The sequence below is a fragment of the Podarcis bocagei genome, assembly GCF_964188305.1.
Source record: "Podarcis bocagei genome assembly, chromosome: 10".
In the NCBI taxonomy this organism is placed as follows: domain Eukaryota; kingdom Metazoa; phylum Chordata; class Lepidosauria; order Squamata; family Lacertidae; genus Podarcis; species Podarcis bocagei.
In genome coordinates, this window is record NC_138135.1 from 46,286,886 (window position 1) to 46,308,900 (window position 22,015).

A 22,015-nucleotide genomic window follows, 5' to 3' on the forward strand; every position below is an offset into this window, starting at 1 on the left:
AAGGAATGAAAGGCTTAGCATCGTACCTGAAGTCTGCTGAGAATTCTCACCAACATGCATCATTCAAATTCAGGACATCTCTACATTTACTAGAGTTCTCCAGAGTGTTATATGCATATTATAAAGAAACATGAGCCTTCAGGATACTTTAGAAATAATATTTGATTGCTGACATCCTGTGTATTGACATCTGCTTGGCAGCTGTGGCAGCTATATGCTGGACTAGATAGGCCTTTGGTCTAATTGCCATCTGTAATTAAGCCCTTCAGGCAGTTCATAGCATCCTGAAGTTCATAAAATCAATGCTGGCTAAGGTATGTGGTAGAAGCTGAGCACATGATATTCATCAGTGGTATTACAACATGTTTCTTAGCTGCCATCTCTGTTGCAGGAATGCTAGATGTGTACTTAATAAGGAAATGTTTTAGTTCACTAAAAAGGTTTTAATATATTTTTTTATGAGAAGATGAAGCCAAAACAGCAACTTTCCTTACTGATGCTTCATTAGACCATTCTGGAAACCTTATAAGGACTCTATACTGCATACACAAGAGCCAAAATGAACACAATCCAGAGGATTTGCATAAACAATATTACATTTTATTCAGGAACCTTCATTTTGCTTATCAATTATGACTAATAGTTGTCACATCCTCTGTCCCAGAAGTTATTTCTTCTAATCCCATATATGGAGGGTGTGTGTGGGGACACTGTGCAAACTAGACATAATATGGACGAGCCTTGACATTGGCAATAATTTTCAGTTATTTCCTAGTGAGTTTATGAATGGAGTCGGTACTTCTGGCTTAATTTAAGCCTTGACTATAGTTACTCAATAAAAGCTACTTCCAAAAAGTCTTTTTGTCCAGATCATTACCCACAATGCTTGTTTTGTAGTTCCAGCTGGGGAGATCAGCAGGTGACTTCTTGATATCAATCTTATTGGAAGCAACCCCATGGGGAGTCTTTGCACTCAAGCATGCTATAAGTTAAGCTATATGATACTTCTCATTATGTTGGTGTTTTTTTTAACTCTCTGATTCTGATAAGTGTCTAATTTATTTTTCTTCGCAGTTCATTGCGTTTGCCTCTTTATTCTTCATCCTACTTTCAATCACAACCTTTTGCCTGGAAACCCATGAAGCATTCAACACCATCAAAAACAAAACAGAGCCAACCATCAATGGCTCCGAGGTGGTTCTGCAGTATGAAATAGAGACGGACCCTGCTCTGACGTATGTTGAAGGAGTATGCGTGGTGTGGTTTACATTTGAATTTTTAGTCCGCGTTGTTTTTTCACCCAACAAACTTGAATTCATCAAAAACCTCTTGAATATCATTGACTTTGTGGCAATTTTGCCCTTCTATCTTGAGGTGGGCCTCAGTGGGCTGTCCTCCAAAGCTGCTAAGGATGTGCTTGGTTTCCTCAGGGTAGTGAGGTTTGTGAGAATCCTGCGAATCTTCAAGCTCACCCGACATTTCGTGGGCCTCAGGGTGCTGGGTCACACGCTCCGAGCAAGCACCAACGAGTTTTTGCTGCTGATAATATTTTTGGCATTAGGAGTATTGATATTTGCCACCATGATCTACTATGCTGAGCGAATAGGAGCCAGGCCCAATGACCCTTCTGCTAGCGAACACACAGAGTTCAAAAACATCCCCATTGGCTTCTGGTGGGCTGTGGTCACCATGACCACTCTTGGGTATGGAGACATGTATCCAAAGACATGGTCAGGGATGTTAGTGGGTGCTCTGTGTGCTTTAGCTGGGGTGCTGACCATAGCCATGCCTGTGCCTGTTATTGTCAACAACTTTGGAATGTACTATTCTCTGGCCATGGCGAAACAGAAGCTTCCGAGAAAGAGAAAGAAGCACATCCCACCTGCTCCTCAGGCAAGCTCCCCTACATTTTGCAAGACAGACTTGAACACAGCCTGCAATAGCACACAGGGGGAAGTCTGTCTGGGCAGAGACAACCGGCTGATGGAACACAATAAATCAGGTAGGACACCGTCCGAAACGCATGTCTGGTATGTTTGGCAGTACAAGGCGTCAGAAAGCATCGAATCTTTCTGCAGCTAGAGGAGGTAGTTGACACACCTCTCCCTTCACTCACTGTTTGTATATGTCAGTCTTGTAGGTGGCAAAATAGTTACAGCATAAGAATGATGTTCCCAGATCTGTGCATTGCTGATCTGTAGTGTTCGCTAGGTGTTTCGTGAACAGTGCTTTTTTGTGACAGTACTCAATGGTACCGAGTACAATCACCTCTTTTTTTTGCTGCCCATAGCAGCCATTTTGTGCTGGCACCCACAGCACTTTTATCAAGATAGAAGTACCAACACCTCATTTTTATTTATTTATTTATTTCAAAAAAAAGCACTGATTGTGAATGCTGAGCTACCTTTAATTTTCCTTATTTCTTCATAATTCTTTTGTTTTACTGGCGGCATCTACTGTTTCTTTTGCCTGTTGCACTGTACAATGTTTTGTTTTGTTTCCTGCATGCCTATTCCTGCCTCCATTTTGTTGAACTTCATGGCGTTTTGCGTGGTGTTTGTCTCTTCTGTCTGCTTGTCTCTTTTGTTTGCTTTGCCTGTGCCACACTGGTGGCATGAAATACTAGAAGTGGTATAAAGAAACATTCATTTAGACATGGATGATTAATCTGGGCCTACATTCAGTGCAACAAGTAACACAGAAGGGGTTCTCTAGATTTCAAGGAGAGCATTTCTTTTTTCATAGATTGGAATGACACCCCCCCCCCGACCTAAGGGAACAGGTGATGCTCATGAAATTACATTTAAGCTTAGACTCAAATTTTCTTACTTAGAAGCAAGAGGTCCATTAAATTTCATTTGAAGCTTTCCCCCGTTAGGATGCTTAGAACCTCACATCTTGTAGGCAGAGGTTACAACATGGACAAGATTTTAACTAACCGTGCAATTCTATAAATGCCTACTAAGAAGTAAGTCCCACTGAGTTCAGTGGAGCTTATTCCCAGGTAAGTACGTATAGCATTGCAGCCATGGTGCTGTAATCTTAGAGACTTTTCATAATTATATTTAATATATAGAAGCATAAAATTTCTCCTGGATCAGACCAAAGGCCCTTCTAATCCAGTGTCCTGTTCAGCCAGATGCAAATGGGATTTCCGCAAGCAGGGCATGAACACAGCAGAAACGTTCCCCTTGTGATTCCCAGTACGGTCGTACCTTCGATCCTGAACGCCCTGGAACTCGGATGTTTTGGCTCCTGAATGCCGCAAACCCAGAAGTGATTGTTCCAGTTTATGAATGATCTTTTGGAACCCGAATGGCCGATGGGGCTACCGTGGCTTCTGATTGGCTGCAGGAGCTTCCTGCAGCCAATCAGAAGCTGCTATTTGGTTTTCAAATGTTTTGGATGTCGAATGGACTTCCGGAACGGATTCCGTTCAACTTCCAAGGTACGACTGTAACTAGTGTTGAGATGTATACTGCCTCCAACCCTGGACATAGTATGTTACCATCATGGTTGGTTGCCATTGATAGACGTACCTTCCATTAATCTGTTTTAATTCCTTGTAAAGCCATTACTACAGGTTGTGGTAGTGAATCCCAGAATTTAACTATGCACATTGTGAAGAAATGCATTTTTTCTGTCCCGAATCTTTCAGCATTCAGCCTCATTAGATGGCCCCACATTCTAGTATTATGAAACAGAGAAAAATCCATCTTCTCCCACTTTCTCTGTAGGATGCATAATTGTATATATCTCTGTGGTTTCCCCCTTTTTTACCTGCATTTTTTCCAAACTAAGGATCCTCAAATATTGTAACCCTCCATAGAAGAGTTACATCAGCCTCCTTGATCATTTTGGTTGCCAGCCGTTTAAATTATCAATTACTATAATGATTCACAATGCTTCTCCCCCCACCTAAAAATAAATAAATCAAAGTAATAATGGAGATGTAGAGAGAGAGAAAACTGCTGCTTTCTGGATTTATGGTCCCAGTGATTTGTCTTTTAAGGATCGATGAAAATAGGTGCTTTTATGACTCCACAGCTATCACAGCTAATTTCAAGCTCCCTTGGAGATCATGAATCAAAAGTGTTTATACTGGGGGTTTCCCTGGGGTTTGGGGTGGGGATACTAAATTTGAACATTTGGGAAAGTATGGAAAAATGTTGGAAGAGATTAGATACAGTGGTTGGAATATGCTGTGCTTGATTGGTACTTACCATAACAACCCCCAAAGTGATAAGGGCCACCCTGTTTACAGGTCAAGATGAAGTCCACAGTGTTCAATTACATGGCAGTAGTAGGGAAAGGTTATAAAAAGAGAAATCTTGAGAAGGAAAAAATATATATACAATAAGATAATAAAATGTGTCTTTTCCCTTTCCAGTGCCTTTAACATCTGGCTCTCCAGATGTTGACAGACCAATTCCCAGCAGCCCCAGTTTGCATAACTAATGGCCACAGATGACAGAAGTGTCTGGAGGGCCACAGGTTTCCCATCCCCATTTTAAATTCTAGAATCATTATGGTTAGCATTTTCAAAGTAATAAAATAGATCACTGTTCTTAAATATTAAAAGCCCTATTATAATGATAAAAGAGCCTATTAATCAAAAACTGCAGATGTTTAAAGAGGGATTAGGCATTTTAATAACTATTAACTGCTCTACAGCAGGGACTTTTACTTCCCTTTCCCCAAGCTTTATTAGGTATTGCCACAGTTAGCTTTTAAGACAGACACAGGGATGTGCCTAAGCACCATGAGTGTAACTGAAGGGAAAGTAAAACACACCATGTTTGGTTTGCTAATCCTTGCCTAGGCTGCAGCCAGCCAGACCACATGAAGGGATTAGGGCTGTTCAGATCACCTTCAAACCAATACGCCCTCAAACCAATACAGAGCCCAAAGCACAATTACCCGTCCAAAGATTCAGTGTGGTGTAGTGGTGGGCTAAGACCTGGAAGAGGCCAGGGTTAAAATCCCCACTCAGCCATGAAGCTCGCTGGGTGACCTTGGGCCAGTCACTGCCTCTCTGCTTCACAGGGCTATTATGAGGGTAAAACAGAGGGGTGGGTGGGAAGCATGTATGCCATATTGAGCTCCTTGAAGGAAAAGTGGGATATAAATTTAGTAGTCAGACAATCAATCAATCAATCAATCAATCAATCAATCAGTCAGTCAGTCAATCAATCAATCAATCAATCAGTCAGTCAGTCAGTCAGTCAGTCAATCAATCAATCAATCAATCAATCAATCAATCACTGACTCACTCACACCTCTCCCACCTTTGCAGCTCAGTTCTCCTACCAAACAATGTACAAGCATGCTTTTATTAGGGGTAATTGTGCATAAAATTGCACACATAAAACAGCATACCTAAAAGGATTATATAAGGGGAATCTGCTTGCAAAAAATTTGCACTTTGGTCAAAGCAGTATTTTGTGCATTTTAGTAGAAATGTGTGCTAAAATGCTGATGAATTTCCATGAGGATTTTGTTTTTTAAAAATGCAAATGGCTGCAGAAATGTGGAGAACTTTAAAACGGGAAAAAGGAGAAACCGAGAGAACCCACAATTGACAGACTGATCCATGCCTACCTCTGTGTGTGCGCGCACTATTAGAGAAGCAAGAAGATTCCTCCCTAAACTTGGTGCCATGTGGAAGGGAGAGCCCTTGTCTTTACCCTTAACTCAACATGGCACCCTGTGTGCTTCTTAGTGAAGGACCACTTAGTCATGTGATAAAGGTAAAGGTACCCCTGCCCGTACGGGCCAGTCGTGTCCGACTCTAGGGTTGTGCGCCCATCTCACTTAAGAGGCCGGGGGGCCAGCGCTGTCTGAAGACACTTCCGGGTCACGTGGCCAGCGTGACGAAGCTGCTCTGGCGAGCCAGCACCAGCGCAGCACACGGAAATGCCGTTTACCTTCCCGCTAGAAAGCGGTACCTATTTATCTACTTGCACTTAGGAGTGCTATTGAACTGCTAGGTGGGCAGGAGCTGGGACCGAAAGATGGGAGCTCACCCCGCCGTGGGGATTTGAACCGCCGACCATGCGATCGGCAAGCCCTAGGCGCTGAGGTTTTACCCACAGTGCCACCCGCGTCCCAGTAGTCATGTGATACTCATATAATAATGTTCAGCAAACCTGCATGACTTGTGACCCAGCAAGCTGCGTACTATGGTTTGCAAAACAGTCCCAGGAAGACAGAAGAAAAGAGGTTTATTGAGCTTTTAGCAGGCCATAGGACATGGTTTGTCAACTGCGTTCAAGTTGGGCTTGCCTAATGTGAAGTCATGACTCAAGCACGGTCTCTTACTCTTGTGTAAGTGCCCAATATATTAGTTAGCAATAGATCCGAATAAGCTATTCTATGGTTATATGTGAATTTATTTTAGTAGTGGATATGAGTGTGCCATCTGTATTTCAAGATTTAGTACTTACTATTATTATTTGGCAGCAAAATCTGACTTGTTTTTAAGTACTGAAGACACTGAAGCAATGAGTATAATGTTGAAGATGGCAACCATTTAAAAAGCCAAAAATCAACATCAAAATATTTTTTTCCTTAACCAAATAATACAGATGTGCAACTTTGTTCTATTTCTATATTAATGAATGACCATGAAGGGCCATCTCTCCCCATCCCCCAATTCAAGAAATAGTAGTTTTTAAATAAATAAATAAATAAATAAATAAATAAATAAATAATAATAATAATAACTTAAGTAACAGGTTGTCAGGCAAGTTGTTTGTGATGTTTCGTTTCCTCTCTGGCTATAATATGTAAATGGGCATGGTGCTTTAACCAGTGTTATCAGGTGAAGACAGTACAGAAAGTGAGCAGCCACTGTCACCTGTGGAAAGGCTCCCACCAATCAGACGCTCTAGTACCAGAGACAAAAACAGAAGAGGGGGAACATGTTTCCTACTGACAGCAGGTGATTACGCGTGTGCTACTGATGGAGGGATCAGGAAAGGTATGGACTCTTTCATTAGACTATAAAAGTTCATCCAGCACTGTTCTTCTGAGTAAGCAAACCTGGAATGAAGGAGATGCGAACAAATGCTATATAGGAAACATTGTATGCAGACTAATGCATTTCTTCTTCTTCTACTTCTTCTTCAGTTGTCCCTTTCTTGCTTCCTCTTAAATAACGGTCTTGGCTCATCAATCCATCCAAAGATATGTCCGTGTTGTTTCTGATAGGTGTATCATTCATGGTTTCATTTGTCTGTCCTGTGCATAGATAAATGTAATTTAGGTCATGTTCATTAAATCACTTTCATAACAGTTCTTTAGAAATTGCTTTGGGATATTTTAAATTCCAGTTAAGGACTTACTAGTTTAATTTAGTAATATTTTAGAAGGTTGGTTCAGTTAAGAATGTATTGTACAGTGGTACCTTAGTACTCTAATTGCTTGGTTCCTGAACAAATTGGCTCCCGAATGCTGCAAACCTGGAAGTCCCGATCTACCCCAGAGTCAGTCGCCTTGGCTTGGATGTTGAAATCCCCCAAAACCAGAAGTCTGGGAGTCCTTAACATGGCCTCTAAAACCAGATTGCAAACGTTTTTCGGAAGCCAAACTTCTGACGCAGCTTCCGCTTGAATGCAGGAAACTCCTGCAGCCAATTGGAAGCTGCGCCTTAGTTTTTGAACGGTTTGGGGAGTCGAACAGACTCCTGGAATGGATTAAGTTTGAGAACCAAGATACCACTGTAGTTCTAAATGCCAGAGCCCTGATGTGCAATACACTTAGTATTTTGGAAAACATTGACATAGAAATGTGAGGCTTTGATGCCAAAGGCTAATAGGCTAAAGGTGAACCCAATTACCCAGCACAATATTGCTGCAGGTAGGCCAGTGTTAAATAATTGTTTCCCATGGCAAGCTATGGAAAGGTCAATGGCATATTTGCCTATTGAAACAATGGCATACATGCATTATTGAGTTTCAGTCCAATCAGGCTAGCTGTGTATACATGAGTTTTTAAAAATATAGCTTTATCAGTCATCTTTCTTGTATTTGTTTTGGGAAACACTGGTGGTGGTTGCAGCAATTGTGTGCTTAAATTGTGGATGTCTTTCCACATGGGGTTGGCTCCCCCATTTGAGAACGACTAGCCTAAACAAGATGTGCTTCTATCTCTTTTCTGTCAAGCAGAGATTTGTGTGTATGGGGAAGCCCCATGAAGATAAATGGGACTTCACTCTCAGGTAAACTTGTTTAGATTAAGGCCAATACATAATTTTGGTTTTTCAGTGTGCTGTAAGAACAGTGGTTCTCTTTCCATGCACAACACTCTGTGACATTAAATAGTAATGCCGTTCTGTTGCTTAAATAAAGCACCCATATCTTGCTTTAAAAGTAAACGCTTTTACAGTACAGTATCTGTGAAATGAAAATGTCTTGGGGTGCAGAATTCTACGCTAGTGGTGAATGTTGTTCTATAATATGTAAATTCTGGTTATTTTAGGCTTAAAAGAAGTAATGCTTTGTTCCTATAATATCGGTTGGATTGCAAATAGTATGTACTGCACAGATCACTAAAAACCTACATATAAATAACACATTTTAATGAATTGCAAATCAGTTAAATATTGCAAACAAGACACACTTTAAATAGTATTAGACAGAGCGTCAGATGCTAAATCAAAGTGCTTCTGGAGATGGAGCTTTTTTAACAATACATAATTTATTCCTCTGCATTTATGATTGCAAAATAACTTCATAAAATTAGGTAAGAAATGATTGTGGTTTAAAATATTAAGAACTGGCATTGACACCAAATATCTATATACCTGTATATATCAAATGCTTTCTTCATCTGTCTTGCTTATCACCCTGAATTGTACTACAACATTCTCTATGTGCTATCACTGCAGTTCTACTGAAACCACTGGGCTTGTACTAAGTATACACCCCCAGTTCATTGGCCTTAACAAAATTAAGTATGTAGTTGGTCTGAATTCATTTAATGTCATTAGTAAGAATAGCACCATTTTATGTTTTTCTCTGTTGTTGTAAACAGTCTTAGCACCCTACTCTCTTAGAACCCAATGAGCAAGAATGATTACATTGCATTGCATTGTATTGTTTGTCTACTTTCTGGCTGAACTCAACTGATTTCTGTGCATTTTCTCGTGAAAGGCTACGAAAAATCCCGAAGTTTAAACAACATAGCTGGCATGGCAGGCACTGCCCTGAGACTGTCTCCAGTAACATCACCCTACAGCTCACCTTGTCCTCTGAGACGCTCTCGGTCTCCCATCCCATCTATTTTGTAAACCAGATGGCATCAGCTGGCTACATAGCTTTAACTGAAGTGCTGTTTATCACCCAATGGAAATAAGTGTAGCATTAGCTGTGGTTTCCACTAATACAAGTATAAATCTTGTGCGATATAACTGTCAGCAGCAAGCAATGCCACTTGGGTTGCTGAAGACCCCAATTTTACTTATAAGATCCTCTAAAGTAGATTCCCCCCTCACCTTGTACCTGATTTTGTCCTATCTTACCACAGCAATAAAAGGACAGTTAGTGGACTTCACTGGCCAGTACAAATAAATAAGCATATTTTCAGGGAGATACAGTAAAACCAATGTGCTTCCAATTGATAACCATTCCATTGGACCATTTCTTGTGACTCTAACCCATCTCGAAGATGTCTGGAATCTTGTCTTGATTGCATAGAATGTGACTTCAGTCTGATCATTTGCATGGACCATACTGTCTCCATCACTTGAAATCCGTCTTGCAGACTAACCAAGACCACAGATGGCTCTGGGTTGTGTGGGTTTGTTGTTTTATTCATTGTACCATCTTGCTGAAATCAGAAAAAAAAACACCACGACCAACAGGTCCGCATGTGGGATTGGGCTGTTTTTATTGTGCTGCTTTTTAGTTCTTTTTATTTATTTATAACTCCCCCCCCAATAATGTCTATTTCTTGATTGATTGATTTTGGTACTGGACTGATGTATCAGAGTTCTGAATGTTTTCGGTTGTTTGCACACAGATAACTGCAAAGAGGTTGTCATTACTGGTTACACGCAAGCAGAAGCCAGATCTCTTTCTTAATGGCTTGGGGAAGGCACAAAACATGAAAGAAAGGTAAACACCACCCAGACTTGCAATTTTAAGATAGCAAGTTCTGCTTGGCCCTATAGTGATTTCTCTTCTGCAGGGTTCTTCAACATTTTCAGAGGCTGAGTGCCATGTAAAAGCAAGAAGTATACTGGAGTTTTAAATTTTTTTGCTATAGGTATTAGGAGGGCAATAGTTTTCAAAAGGGTTTTTTGACCAGCCTTAAACCTCTAACTCCCAAGCTTTCACAATTTTGTTTCTGTCATATATTTTTTTAAAGATGCTTTGTCTTATATGTTGTTTCTGTTTGTCTGTCTGGCTGACTGTCTGACTGTATTTTTCATCTGTCTCCATAAAGCACAGTTGCCTTTTCCAAAAATGCTCCCTTCATATAAGATTAGCTGCTAAATGCATTTCCTTCTTCCCCCCACTTTTTGATATATGTATCTATGCATATCTCAAGTGTAAGCTGATATCCTTTCAGTGAGCACTTCTTTGACATTTCCCCCCCAGTGTGGGATTTAGCAACGGTTCTGCCATTTCAATAGGGTTCCTGCTTCAATCCCACACCCTTAGCAATCTGCATTCATTCTTGTGTTGAGACTTTATCCCCTACATCAGCTTTTTCTTTACAATAAAACAAGACAGCCTTGTTTATGCAGCATCATGAATGCAGTCGCAACTACGACGTTTTGGGCTGGTGAGGAAAACACCCAGCAACGTAAAAGCCTTAGAAATATAAGGGGGGGGGGGAGAAAGAAAATCAAACAGTGTCATAAGAAATCCTTGAGATTGTTGAAAAATCCCTGATTTTTGTATGTTTATTTTTGTTAGGAAAAGAAGTCTATTTGACCATGTAACATAATATTCTGTATATAGCCTAGCATGAACTGCATGTGAAAATTTCTTGTACAAGAATGTATTTATCAGTACTTACCTTTCTGATACATAGAGATGTACATTGATTTAGTTTTGGTAAAGAGCGCTGGCAGATATAGATTAATGCAATGTATATACTTAATATGCAAACAGCTTCTAGCAAAGGAATTAATATCTGGTGCTGCTGTTATTGGCTACAGTGTTATACAGAATTTATCATGGATTTTTGACTGCTGAAAAAGGGACAATGGAATTTAGCCATACCAAGGACTGTACTGGAAAGAGACTGCTCCTCCTGAATGGGTCCTGATAATCACCTGCCGCCTTGAAGAGATCCTTCCAATTTCCTATGGAAGTGGAGCTTGTTATGGGGATTAAGGACCAATTCCAACTGCTGCTGCTGCCGCCAGCAGACACAATTATTAGTCACTATTGATGAATCAGCTGTACATAGGTTGTGTGTGCATGGAATATCAGCTTTAGTCATCTATGCCAAGAGATGCTGAATTCAAAGACATCATCTCTGAGACTCCACGGGAAAAATAAAAAGGCCGACACACCTCTTTGTGTATTCTTCCTGGTCCCTACAGTAGGTTATGCTGTGGATCATACAGAGGCACACATGTTTAACAATAGTGATGTAAACGCTGTCTGTCATAGGTTTCCTCATAACAACTGTATTTTTGCAAAGTTTGTAACTCATGAACGTTACTGGCATGGGATTTTGCTACAAGTCTTTATGCTCTCGGTTCGCCATATCTATATTTTTATGAATACTAGTGAACATGCCAACGTTTTGGTTTACTTTTGAAATGGATAAGAAATATGTGACTGCAGACATAAACAGTAAAAATAGAGAAAGAGAGAGAGAGAGAGAGAGAGAGAGAGAGAGACTACAGTCTTTGTCTAGAGTTCTATAGAAGCGTGTGTGTTTTTTTAGTTCATTGTTACCTCAGACTTTAGGTATTGAGAGAAATAAAATACTGGCAGTAAAAATATTATAGGTTTTTTATTGAAACTATCACAGAAACAACATCAGTAAATATAAAATATAAAATAGATCCTAAAAATGTATATTTTGCATAAGAGAGATATTCTTTACCTTTTTGTGATTTTTGTGGTAAATTGTTCAAGTCTATTCTATGTCTATGATACTTTGTAGCCAGGTACTGTGTAATAAATTACATTCTCTCCATCCTGTTCAATAAGACCTTCTCCAGAAACTGTGTGTCACCCTGGTATTTTGAATGTAAGGACCTTTCCCACCTCTGAAATTCTGTATTGTAGACATTTTTGTGAACATGTCAAGGTGCATGCACAAGCCTGGTAGAAGCCAATGGTCATGTAACTAACAGAAATGGAGAATAAAATTCAAAAGATCCAGGGAGGAGGTTGGAACATACCTTACAATGTGGCTTATTATCTTTCTTTAGTTTCCTGTTTTCTCATTCCTTCTATCTAGTTCAAGAGTGCTTGGCCATTCTAACTGTTGCTTGCATCTTTCTCACAAATTATTTTGGGAGTAAACCAATGTCCCTTGGTTTAATGAAAGGGGAGAGACGGATGGAAGGGGGAAGAGGGGTGAAGCTCATCCCTCTCCTAATTGTTACCCCTTAAACAAATTAATGCCCACCTCTAACTTTTAGCCCTGTTTTATACTGTTCACGTATAATTCCCATATATACAATCATACTTGGTTTTTGAACAGCTTAGTTCTCAAACATTTTAGCTCCTGAATGCCACAAACCTGGAAGTGACTGTTTGGAAGAAGAACATCTGATGGGGTTTCTGCGGCTTCTGCTTGGCTGCAGGAGCTTCCTGCAGCCAATCAGAAGCTGCACTTGGGTTTCCGAACATTTTGGAAGTCAAACGGACTTCCGGAACGGATTCTGTTCAACTTCCAAGGTACGACTGTATGTAGCATTTTCAGATTCTTAGCTGTGGAAGTCCAAGGCAGCCCAGCTCTTCAGAATGGGACCTTGAAGGCTTCCTCAGTTATTTGAAACTGGATGTCAAACAAGCGAGGGGTTAGGAGGTTAGTGCTAGTGAGAAGTTCTGTACATTTTTGACAGCATTTTTCATGCTTTAAAAGCAAGGAATATAATTCATTTTTCCTACTTGAACAGTTTAGTAATTAGTTGCCACACATTAACCAAGATGTTACTCAAGTTATTCATAGACGTCTAGAAGTTACTTACAACCATCTATTATACATAGACACCTCCCCCTTTATGCAACAGCAAATCTTACCCATTCTAGACAACACTCTTTGGGCCCACATAATTTTTTTGGATGGGTTCCCACATTCCCTTTTCCAAGTAGCTGCATAAAGTAGCAACATATCAAGCAGAATGAGCTTCCCATCTGCTGTTAAGCAGGAGGTGGACATGTGATAAGCATTTACTCTTGTAGGACCGCTCACATTCACACCAAGGATATCTCTGTGCATGCCCTTGCTGTCACAACATAAGATAAAAAGTTTGTTCCAAGCTATATTACATCCTTTTTTTGGGGGGGGGAACAGTGCCTTCTTACTGAAACTTTGAAATGTCCACAAGAGAACACTATATTTTTATAACAGAATGCTGTTTCACAACATATATCCTTTCCTACTCAGTTTTGAGCTATTCTGCCTTTGCAAATGATTCTTCTGGAAGCTGTCTCACCTTCTGTTCCCCAAACTGTGTTCCTCAGACTAAATTTTGTACACACTTGCCTGAAAATAAGCCCCTTTGGACTTTCCTTTAAACTCAGGTGTGATGAGACAGAGGGACCAGGAATAGCCCACCACTATGCATGCATCTGTATGCAAACATGGTGTCCGCATAGAACATATAGAAGTGTGTTTAGGATTGGGATGTTAGATTAAAGTCTATGTGAAGCATGGGGACATGGACTACCACTGCAGTGGAAATGATTTGGCTTCATTTGTAGCTGGCCAAAGCCTAAGGCTCACTTTCCCACAAATATGCTTTTGGACTTTGAATAGATGGACGTGTGGCAGCAGTTTTACAGAAAAGCAAGAGGAACTCCACATAAATGCTGTGTACACTTTTAATGCCAGGTTGTAGTAGCCTGGCTCATTTTGACCTCGTCTGCAGTCATAGTGAGCAAGGAAGATGCAGAACCTTTCTATAGATCACTGATTTCCTCACTTCACATTCTATTTCGGTCGGCCTCATTCCTGTTTCAGAGTCCTCAGCAAATTCTTGCTGGCCATTCTCAGACATGGTTCCGCCACTTCCAAACCTCAGCCTTACGTCCTTGATTGCTCCCATCATTTCCTTCCTCATACCTACTGGGCCCTTGGCTGCGTAAGCCTGTTTCATCCCTTTACTCTAGTGCTGGTATTCTACTTCTGGTGAAATGTCACTCTGCTGAACCTATGAGAAATTTGAACTCTGCATAAGCCTTGCTTAAGGGATCTTAACATGAAAAAGTCATGTACATCATTAATCCTGAAATAATTTTCCCCAAAGTTATGAGATCCTATGATGACTTTCAAAAGACATCCTACAAGCCCAGTGGCCTGACACACAATGGTGGCTTTGGAGGGAAGAAAAATGAGGAGAAAATACTTTTATTTTCTATATAATTAAAAAGCCTTAGGCTAAAAGTAGGAGAGCTGGTATAACCAAGAAACACTGTAGAATAATGTCCAGCTGAACTGCAGGTGCCTTTCCAAGTGTGAAAATGGACTCTAATTGTATAGCTATCAATTTAGGTTCAAAAATAGATGGGTGGAATTAAAATTATATTTTTAAAAATATTATTTTAAAGTTTTTTTAAAAAATAAAATAATATTCCTGAGGTTTTAAAAGTGAAAGCTGGGTAAAACAATTAGATTTGAAAATAATTGGCTTTGTTTTGTAATGCAGAGATGTGAATTTACAAGTCTCAAATGGATTAGATTGAGAAAGCATGTTATTATCTAAATAAATCATGCAGCACCTATTTTCAATAATGATTCCAATAATGAAAATAGAAAAAGAATACGGAAACTAGGGAAGGAAAAATGGGTTGCTTAATATGCTTGAATACAAAGCAGTAGTGCAAGTGATTTCATTAATACTAACAGACCCCAAGGGAAGAACATCAAGGATTTCTAAATGAAAATTAGGAAATATTAGAAACACATGGGGGCAGTTTGAGGATGGAAATAAAAGCTTGTGTCCCCTTTGACCATACTGGCCTAGACAAGCCACAGAAACATAGCTGTCAATGTTTTCCTTTTTTTAAGGGAAATTCCATTATTCTGAATAGGATTCCTCGCAAGAAAAGGGAAAAGTTGACAGCTATGCACAGAAACCCTTGAGAAGCCTTGTTGTTTTGGAGATAATTGAATTCCATATGAAAACTTAAAACTAATATTTAGGACTTAATGTTTTGGAGTATTTGTCATGGGACAAATAACAGTTCCTATTTCTGTCAACTCTACCACCAATTACCTCTGTGGTTCTCAAGTCACCGCATTACCTATTCCTTCACTAGTGATGTGCCTGTTTCTGTGTCTCATGCTCTATACAGTATATTTTTATACACATTACAAGAAAGGAGGCCACACTGCTTTGGAAGCATTGTGTATCCAAGAGACGTTTCCCTATTTCTCTACCTAGGTTTCCTGGTTCCTCTAGGAAATGGTGTATCAGCACCTTCTTTCTTGCCCTCTTGGAGTGTAAATTGCATCAAACCTCCAAGTCTCATAAAGCTAAGAGATGGGAAAATGTGAAATGAAGGAGACTAATGCATTTGAACACGCTGGAACTGAACTGCAGCTCTGAATGGAGCAGTATAAAACACATTTGGAAGAGCTAACAGTCCTTAAAATTGAGCTTTAGAAATATCATCAGGCCGGGAATATAATTCATCAAGTTCTCTTGAGCCTTCAGAAAATAGTGACATTCCCAAAGGTTTAAAATGATTGCAGCAAGCTACATGTTCATGCTCGCTGAGGGCTAGTCTCCTTTGTTACACACATTTGGAAGAAGGCATCAGCTCTGCTGGAAAAGGAAACTGGAAGCGAGAACATCTTTGCAGAAAAAAGGAGGGGAGAAAAAGGTAAGCTAAATTGATAATTTTTTGAAATGTAGCACAACACCAGCAGAAGTTGCCTATGACTTCTGCCATTGGGCGATTCCAGAGCTTGATTGTCATAGCTCTAAACAATCTCATATGGTGTTGTTGATGCTGCCTTCCTGCTGGCAGTGTTTGATTTTCCAAAGTGTAAGAATTCATGCATGTCATTCACCCCTAAGATTGCTAGAGAACAGGGATGTCCAACTTCCAAGAGACTGCGATCTACTCCCACTATAAAAACTGGCAGTGATCTACCCATTGGATAGACCAAAGTTGTTGAGCTTCTTTTGGGGAGGAACAGTCACAGTTGTTGATCTACTTCGGGGGAGCTTCAGCAAAGTTGTTGAGCACTTTTTTGGGGGGGCGATCAATCAGGATCGCGAGATAGACCAGGAACGCCCCACAATCGACCGGTTGGACATCCCTGCTAGAGAATGTTTTCATAGGACCACTACTTTATTTGTTATTCCTTTATTTTAATATTTATACCCTGCCACAGGCCTACACCATGGCATAGGTAAAGGTAAAGGTACCCCTGACCATTAGGTCCAGTCGTGGCCGACTCTGGGGTTGCGGCGCTCATCTCGCTTTACTGGCTGAGGGTGCCGGCGTACAGCTTCCGGGTCGTGTGGCCAGCATGACTAAGCCACTTCTGGTGAACCAGAGCAGCACATGTAAATGCTGTTTACCTTCCCGCCGGAGCGGTACCTATGTATCTACTTGCACTTGACGTACTTTCGAACTGCTAGGTGGGCAGGAGCACGGACCGAGCAACAGGAGCTCACCCCATCGCAGGGATTCGAACAGCCGACCTTCTGATCGGCAAGCCCTGGGCTCTGTGGTTTAGACCACAGCGCCACCCGCGTCCCCACACCATGACATAGAATATACTAAAAATAGCAATCACATGAAAATGTATATATATTAGGGGCTGCCATGCCTGTTGCATTGCTTGTCAACCGAACGTGCCTCCTGCCCCCTTGCTTACCCCCTCCCTTTATACCTCAACCAAGCCCCATTCAGCTCCTTTAAGCCCCTCGGCTCTCCATAGCTCCTTCTAATCCCTCATATTCTCACAGCTCATCTGTTCCCCCACCCCTCTTTGTACAGACTTTTGTTGCTTAAAAGTGGCATTTTAAAACCATCCTTCTCTTTTTCTCATTTCCCTTGACTTCATGCAAATCTAGGATAGTGATGTAGCACGACAAATCCTCGAAAGAGGGCTATGCGATGGCAGCATTACATTTTATGTATATAGGAAGATGCATATACACACATCCTTAAAGCAACAAAGCAGCACAAAGCATAAAGGTATAAAAATTCCATTAAAGCAATTTAAAAATTATCATAAGTCCCCCCCCCCCAAAGTCTGTTACTAAAAACCACAACCTTAAGCTTCCCGGAGGGACAATTTCTATGATGTGGGGATGTCTATTGAAAATGCCCATCTCTTCAATCCCTACAATTCTAAAGATAGCATTCTGAATAAGGCTTCCTAGACATCCTTAGAGCGAGATGTTTTGGTCAGTGGCATAATTCAGCATTACACTATTATATTCTTACATCAAACCTATGTGAAACACTTAATGAGTGGTGTTTAAGACTAATAAAACTGTTGTCACAATTTTTTGTTTAGAATACAGCATTTTCATTTCAGTTTCTCTGCAGGAAACTCCTTATTATGCACGATGAATGTGAAAGGGGGTTCCCTTCAGAAAGCAGACAGGATTTCATGTGACTGGTCTATAAATATTTCTCATTTGCTGGCAGTCTTTATCACTGAAATATTCAGTTTTGTTAGGTTAAATGCCCATCAGGCACTGGTGTCCTTTAAAGATCTCCATTTACATTTTCTAGTCATTTGTGTAAGCCTGAGGCCATTATTTTCAAGTGTCTGAGAGATGCTGCTTTTTCCCCTCCTGACTGTCCTAGAGGTTGAAGCTTGAAGCTGTGGGAATAATTTTCCACGGCAGTTATTTCTGCTTGGAGTATTTATCTGAAATAATCTTTTGATGTTTATGTTCCAGCCATTTGACCTTTCAAGATTTCCTCCTAAGGTTAGTACTTGATTTCATTGTTAAGCAGAAGAGAGTTCAAGTTGCATCACATGTGCTCAGATTAGGATGATGGTGCCTGATATACCCATCATTTTCCTTGGTGTAGTATAATTTATGCAGTTGGCATGAAGCCATGGTTTGGTGAGTAGGTCCATGTTGGACAGAGAATCTATGTTATCAAGAACTTTTCAAGATGTGAGAACGAGGATGTTTTGAAGCTAGGATATTGCCTTGTACAATAATATGGGAATAAATCAGGGTTCTACAGAGACCACTATGTAATCCCGTTACCTAAACATCCTCTCCTATTAGGCACACCTATTATTATCTTGCAGTTGCTTCAACTTCCATTGAATCATGTTTTAGACCACCAGTGATAAACACAAACATCTTAATAGCATAATGTTCCCTGGACAGTTTCACTTTCTACTGTAGATGGGTATAATGTTTGAATGCCCCCCCCAAAAAAAACACCTCCAGGGCACAGGAAACTAGCACACTAATGAGAAGATATACTACACCCTTATTTCAATATTAAATACGATTTTGCAGGGAATTGTTTTAATGGTGGACTCATTCACTCAATAAATCCATACAATCAATATTATTATTATTATTATTATTATTATTATTATTATTATTATTATTATTATTATTTACGTATACAGTGGTACCTCGGGCTACATACACTTCAGGTTACGTACGCTTCAGGTTACAGACTCCGCTAACCCAGAAATAGTACTTCAGGTTAAGAACTTTGCTTCAGGATAAGAACAGAAATCGGGCTCCGGCGGCGCGGTGGCAGCAGGAGGCCCCATTAGCTAAAGTGGTGCTTCAGGTTAAGAACAGTTTCAGGTTAAGAACGGACCTCCGGAACGAATTATGTATTTAACCCGAGGTACCACTGTACCGTGCCCATCCGGCTGGGTTTCACCAGCCACTCTGGGTGGCTTCCAACAAGAGATTAAAAATACATTAAAACATCAGTCATTAAACTTCCCTAAACAGGGCTGCCTTCAGATATAGACATAAAATACATATAGGCATAAAAACCTGCCTCATGTGATTTAGCTACGTGGGCAGATCAACTTTTAGGGCATTTTTAAAAGAAGATACAAAAGGAGATAACTGAAAGCAGGACTCCAACTGGATTTCCATTGCAAAATTACTTGGCAGTCTCCATTCACTCTTTGAATTAAAGGCAGAAAGGAAGCAAATCGCTGATTCCATGACTTGTTACTTCTTTGTTTAGTATTAGTGGATAAGCATGAAGTGTGCCATAAATAAAGCAGGGTGGAGGGCATCAATAATCCTCTTGCAGCTATGAATGTTCTTTAGTCAGCAATCTCTAATGGTTTTGTATCTCAAATCAGAGCAATGATTTAAAAGGAGAGTGTAAATACTTAAGGTATTTTGATATTTCCCTTGGTGGTTGAACAGAGAGACTTAAATTCACATTACATTTCTTTGATATTGCACAATTTGCATTATTTCTCTACAAAAGTCTCGCTATTTAATGAGCTTATTTTGCTTTAATTAAGTTCGAATTGTTCAACCACTTAAAAAGACGTGTTTTTAATCAGCAGCCAGTATCAAAATTAATGAATAGCAATTAGCTGAAACATTCTTGCTGAAGACTTTTGATCTAAAACCGATAGGTTAGTGCTTGCTGTGTACAACCCAGAAATGAAGTACAAATGTTTGTTACAATTTTGAGAGAACTACTGCCTCCTTCAGCCAGATTCAACTAACCCGGTGTGCTAGCATAAGCCAGAGTAATGACTCCCTCTAGTGCAATTGGCTTTCCCTCTTCTCTCCCCCTTGTGCCTCCCCTAAATCCACTTTAGAGGTTTGGGAGACACTCCAGAATGGTGGGGTGGGGGGCCAAGAAGGGAGATCGTTCCATCTGGCAAGCAGAAATGCTTGTTCTGATAAAACTATCATAGCACAATGTTGAATTCCCTGGTCCACTTTTAAGTATTTGAAGTGATCCATTACCGTTCACTACTGTATTATTGTGTATGCTTACCTCAGAGTGAAATAAAAATGTCGCACCATAAAATTCCAGTTGGAACTATTGATTGGAAAGTGAGTGGTTATTTTAATATAGGGTGTTTGACCATCCTTCCACATGCTGTTTCCTTGGTAAAGATTACCAGACTTTTAGAAGACATCTGAAGGCAGCCCTGTTTAGGGAAGCTTTTAATGTTTGATGTATTACAGTATTTTAATATATTTTTTGGAAGCCGTCCAGAGTGGCTGGGGAAGCCCAGCCAGATGGGCGGGGTATAAATAATAAATTATTATTATTATTATTATTATTATTATTATTATTATTATTACCCATTCAATTTATTGCTAGCAGTCCTCTGCTTTTGCGTCAAGCCTTGTTGGTCACATACCAGCTGGGAGAAGTTGAGGGTGCATTCAGACCCCCTTTTATTCTGTTTCCCCAGTGTTTGCTTACCTGATAATTTCCACATTTTATGGAATCTTTCACATGGTGTAAATGCCACTTTTGCAAATCTAGCAGATGTTTTGCACTCATTTCCATGTCAATTGCTTCCAGAAAAAAACAACACACAACTGTTTGCAACACTCTTAACCTAGACAATTACAAGAGTTTTGCACCGCAATTTTCCTGCCGTTTTCATGAATGATGGTGTGTGATGAAATTTTGGGGGTACAGTTCTTTCCTTCCATTTTCATTGGTTATCATGGGGAAACAGAAACACGTGCGTAAAGGGTGGTGGCATGTTCCAATGATGTCACACAACACCCACTGGTGTAAATAAAATTTAGTGTGACATGGGGTGGTATATCACTCAGAAGGCTACAGTTCCACAGTGTAGCAGCCAATGCCATGTAAAGGGGAATGTTAGAATCCAGGACAGCAGTGCTATCATCATAACCAGGAAGACATAATGCAGTAATCCTAATGCAGCCTAAGTCTCCTTTTCTGAATGGATCAACAAATGTTTCTATTAGGGAAACCAGAGTGCAGAATAGCTTCAGATCTACTGTAGTTCAACTGCGGCTTAAAAACCCCCCAACAGTTCTGTCACTTATTCGCCCCCAAAGACCTTCCAACAGTCTTTGATGGTGTTGATTGTTCATGAATTAGCTGAGAACATGGATGGGAATTTTGTTCTTCAGTGGTACCAACTGCTCTTGATAAGGAACATGAAAAGACCAGTGATACCAGTGGATGGACAGAAGGGGAGGGCTGCTGCTTTCATGTCCTGCTCTGCAGTTCCCCGAAGGCATTGGTGAATCCCACAAAGATCCTATAGATCGGGGTGTCCAACCTGTCAACCGCGATCGATCCCCAGGAGATTTGGGTCGATCATGGGCTCTTTTTCCTTTGTGTGGAAAAAAGAGGAACCGCCCCATGCCCTGTCTTCCATTCGCGCATGATCACTAGAACGGAAGGCGGAGTTTTTGCTGTGAAGCTGTTTGTTTCCTTTGTTTTTCCTTTTCCCCCTTAAGAAAGCTTGACGTTTTTGATCTGCCCCTCTAAAAAAAGGTCAGCAACTTTGACTTTCCTTCCTTAAAAAAGCTCAACACTGCCAGTTTTTTATTCTGTGAGTAGCTCACAGTCTCTTGGGAGTTGGACATGCCTGTTATAGATAACTACTAACAGTAAGCCCCAGTCATTTGGTGATAAGGAGTGTGGAGCCCAACTGCAAGTGAAACCACTTCCACAGAAGCCACAGTGCATGAAGAGTTCATCTTCAGCACCTTCCTGGCCTTAGGCTTAGGTGATCACATTTCTATAATCTTTTTACTCCCAAGTACTCCAGTCTGGGAATTACAATTGAGCCAAAGTCCTCCCAACCCACCCCCAATGCCAAAGGTGCCAATAGTTGCTAAACCAGTAAGGTCCTTTTGATTGCACAAGGCTTCCCCCAA

The 22,015-nt window shown here is 40.4% G+C and overlaps 1 protein-coding gene across 8 annotated transcripts in view; it reads left to right on the plus strand.

Moving 5' to 3' along the window:
• KCNC2 (potassium voltage-gated channel subfamily C member 2) overlaps window positions 1–12,380 on the plus strand; it is a 97,410-nt gene extending 85,030 nt beyond the window's left edge. For 2 of the 8 annotated variants that reach the window (XM_081211947.1, XM_081211948.1), the window contains exons 3-5: window positions 1,075–2,002; window positions 6,815–6,982; window positions 9,156–10,841. In XM_081211947.1, the coding sequence (XP_081068073.1) occupies window positions 1,075–2,002; window positions 6,815–6,982; window positions 9,156–9,292 (1,233 nt within the window). In that variant the 3' untranslated portion in view covers window positions 9,293–10,841. Of the gene's footprint in view, window positions 1–1,074; window positions 2,003–6,814; window positions 6,983–9,155; window positions 10,842–10,925 lie in introns of those variants that run through there. The other 6 variants (XM_081211950.1, XM_081211953.1, XM_081211949.1 and 3 more) reach the window with 6 other exon arrangements.
• Window positions 12,381–22,015: the final 9,635 nt, after the last annotated feature.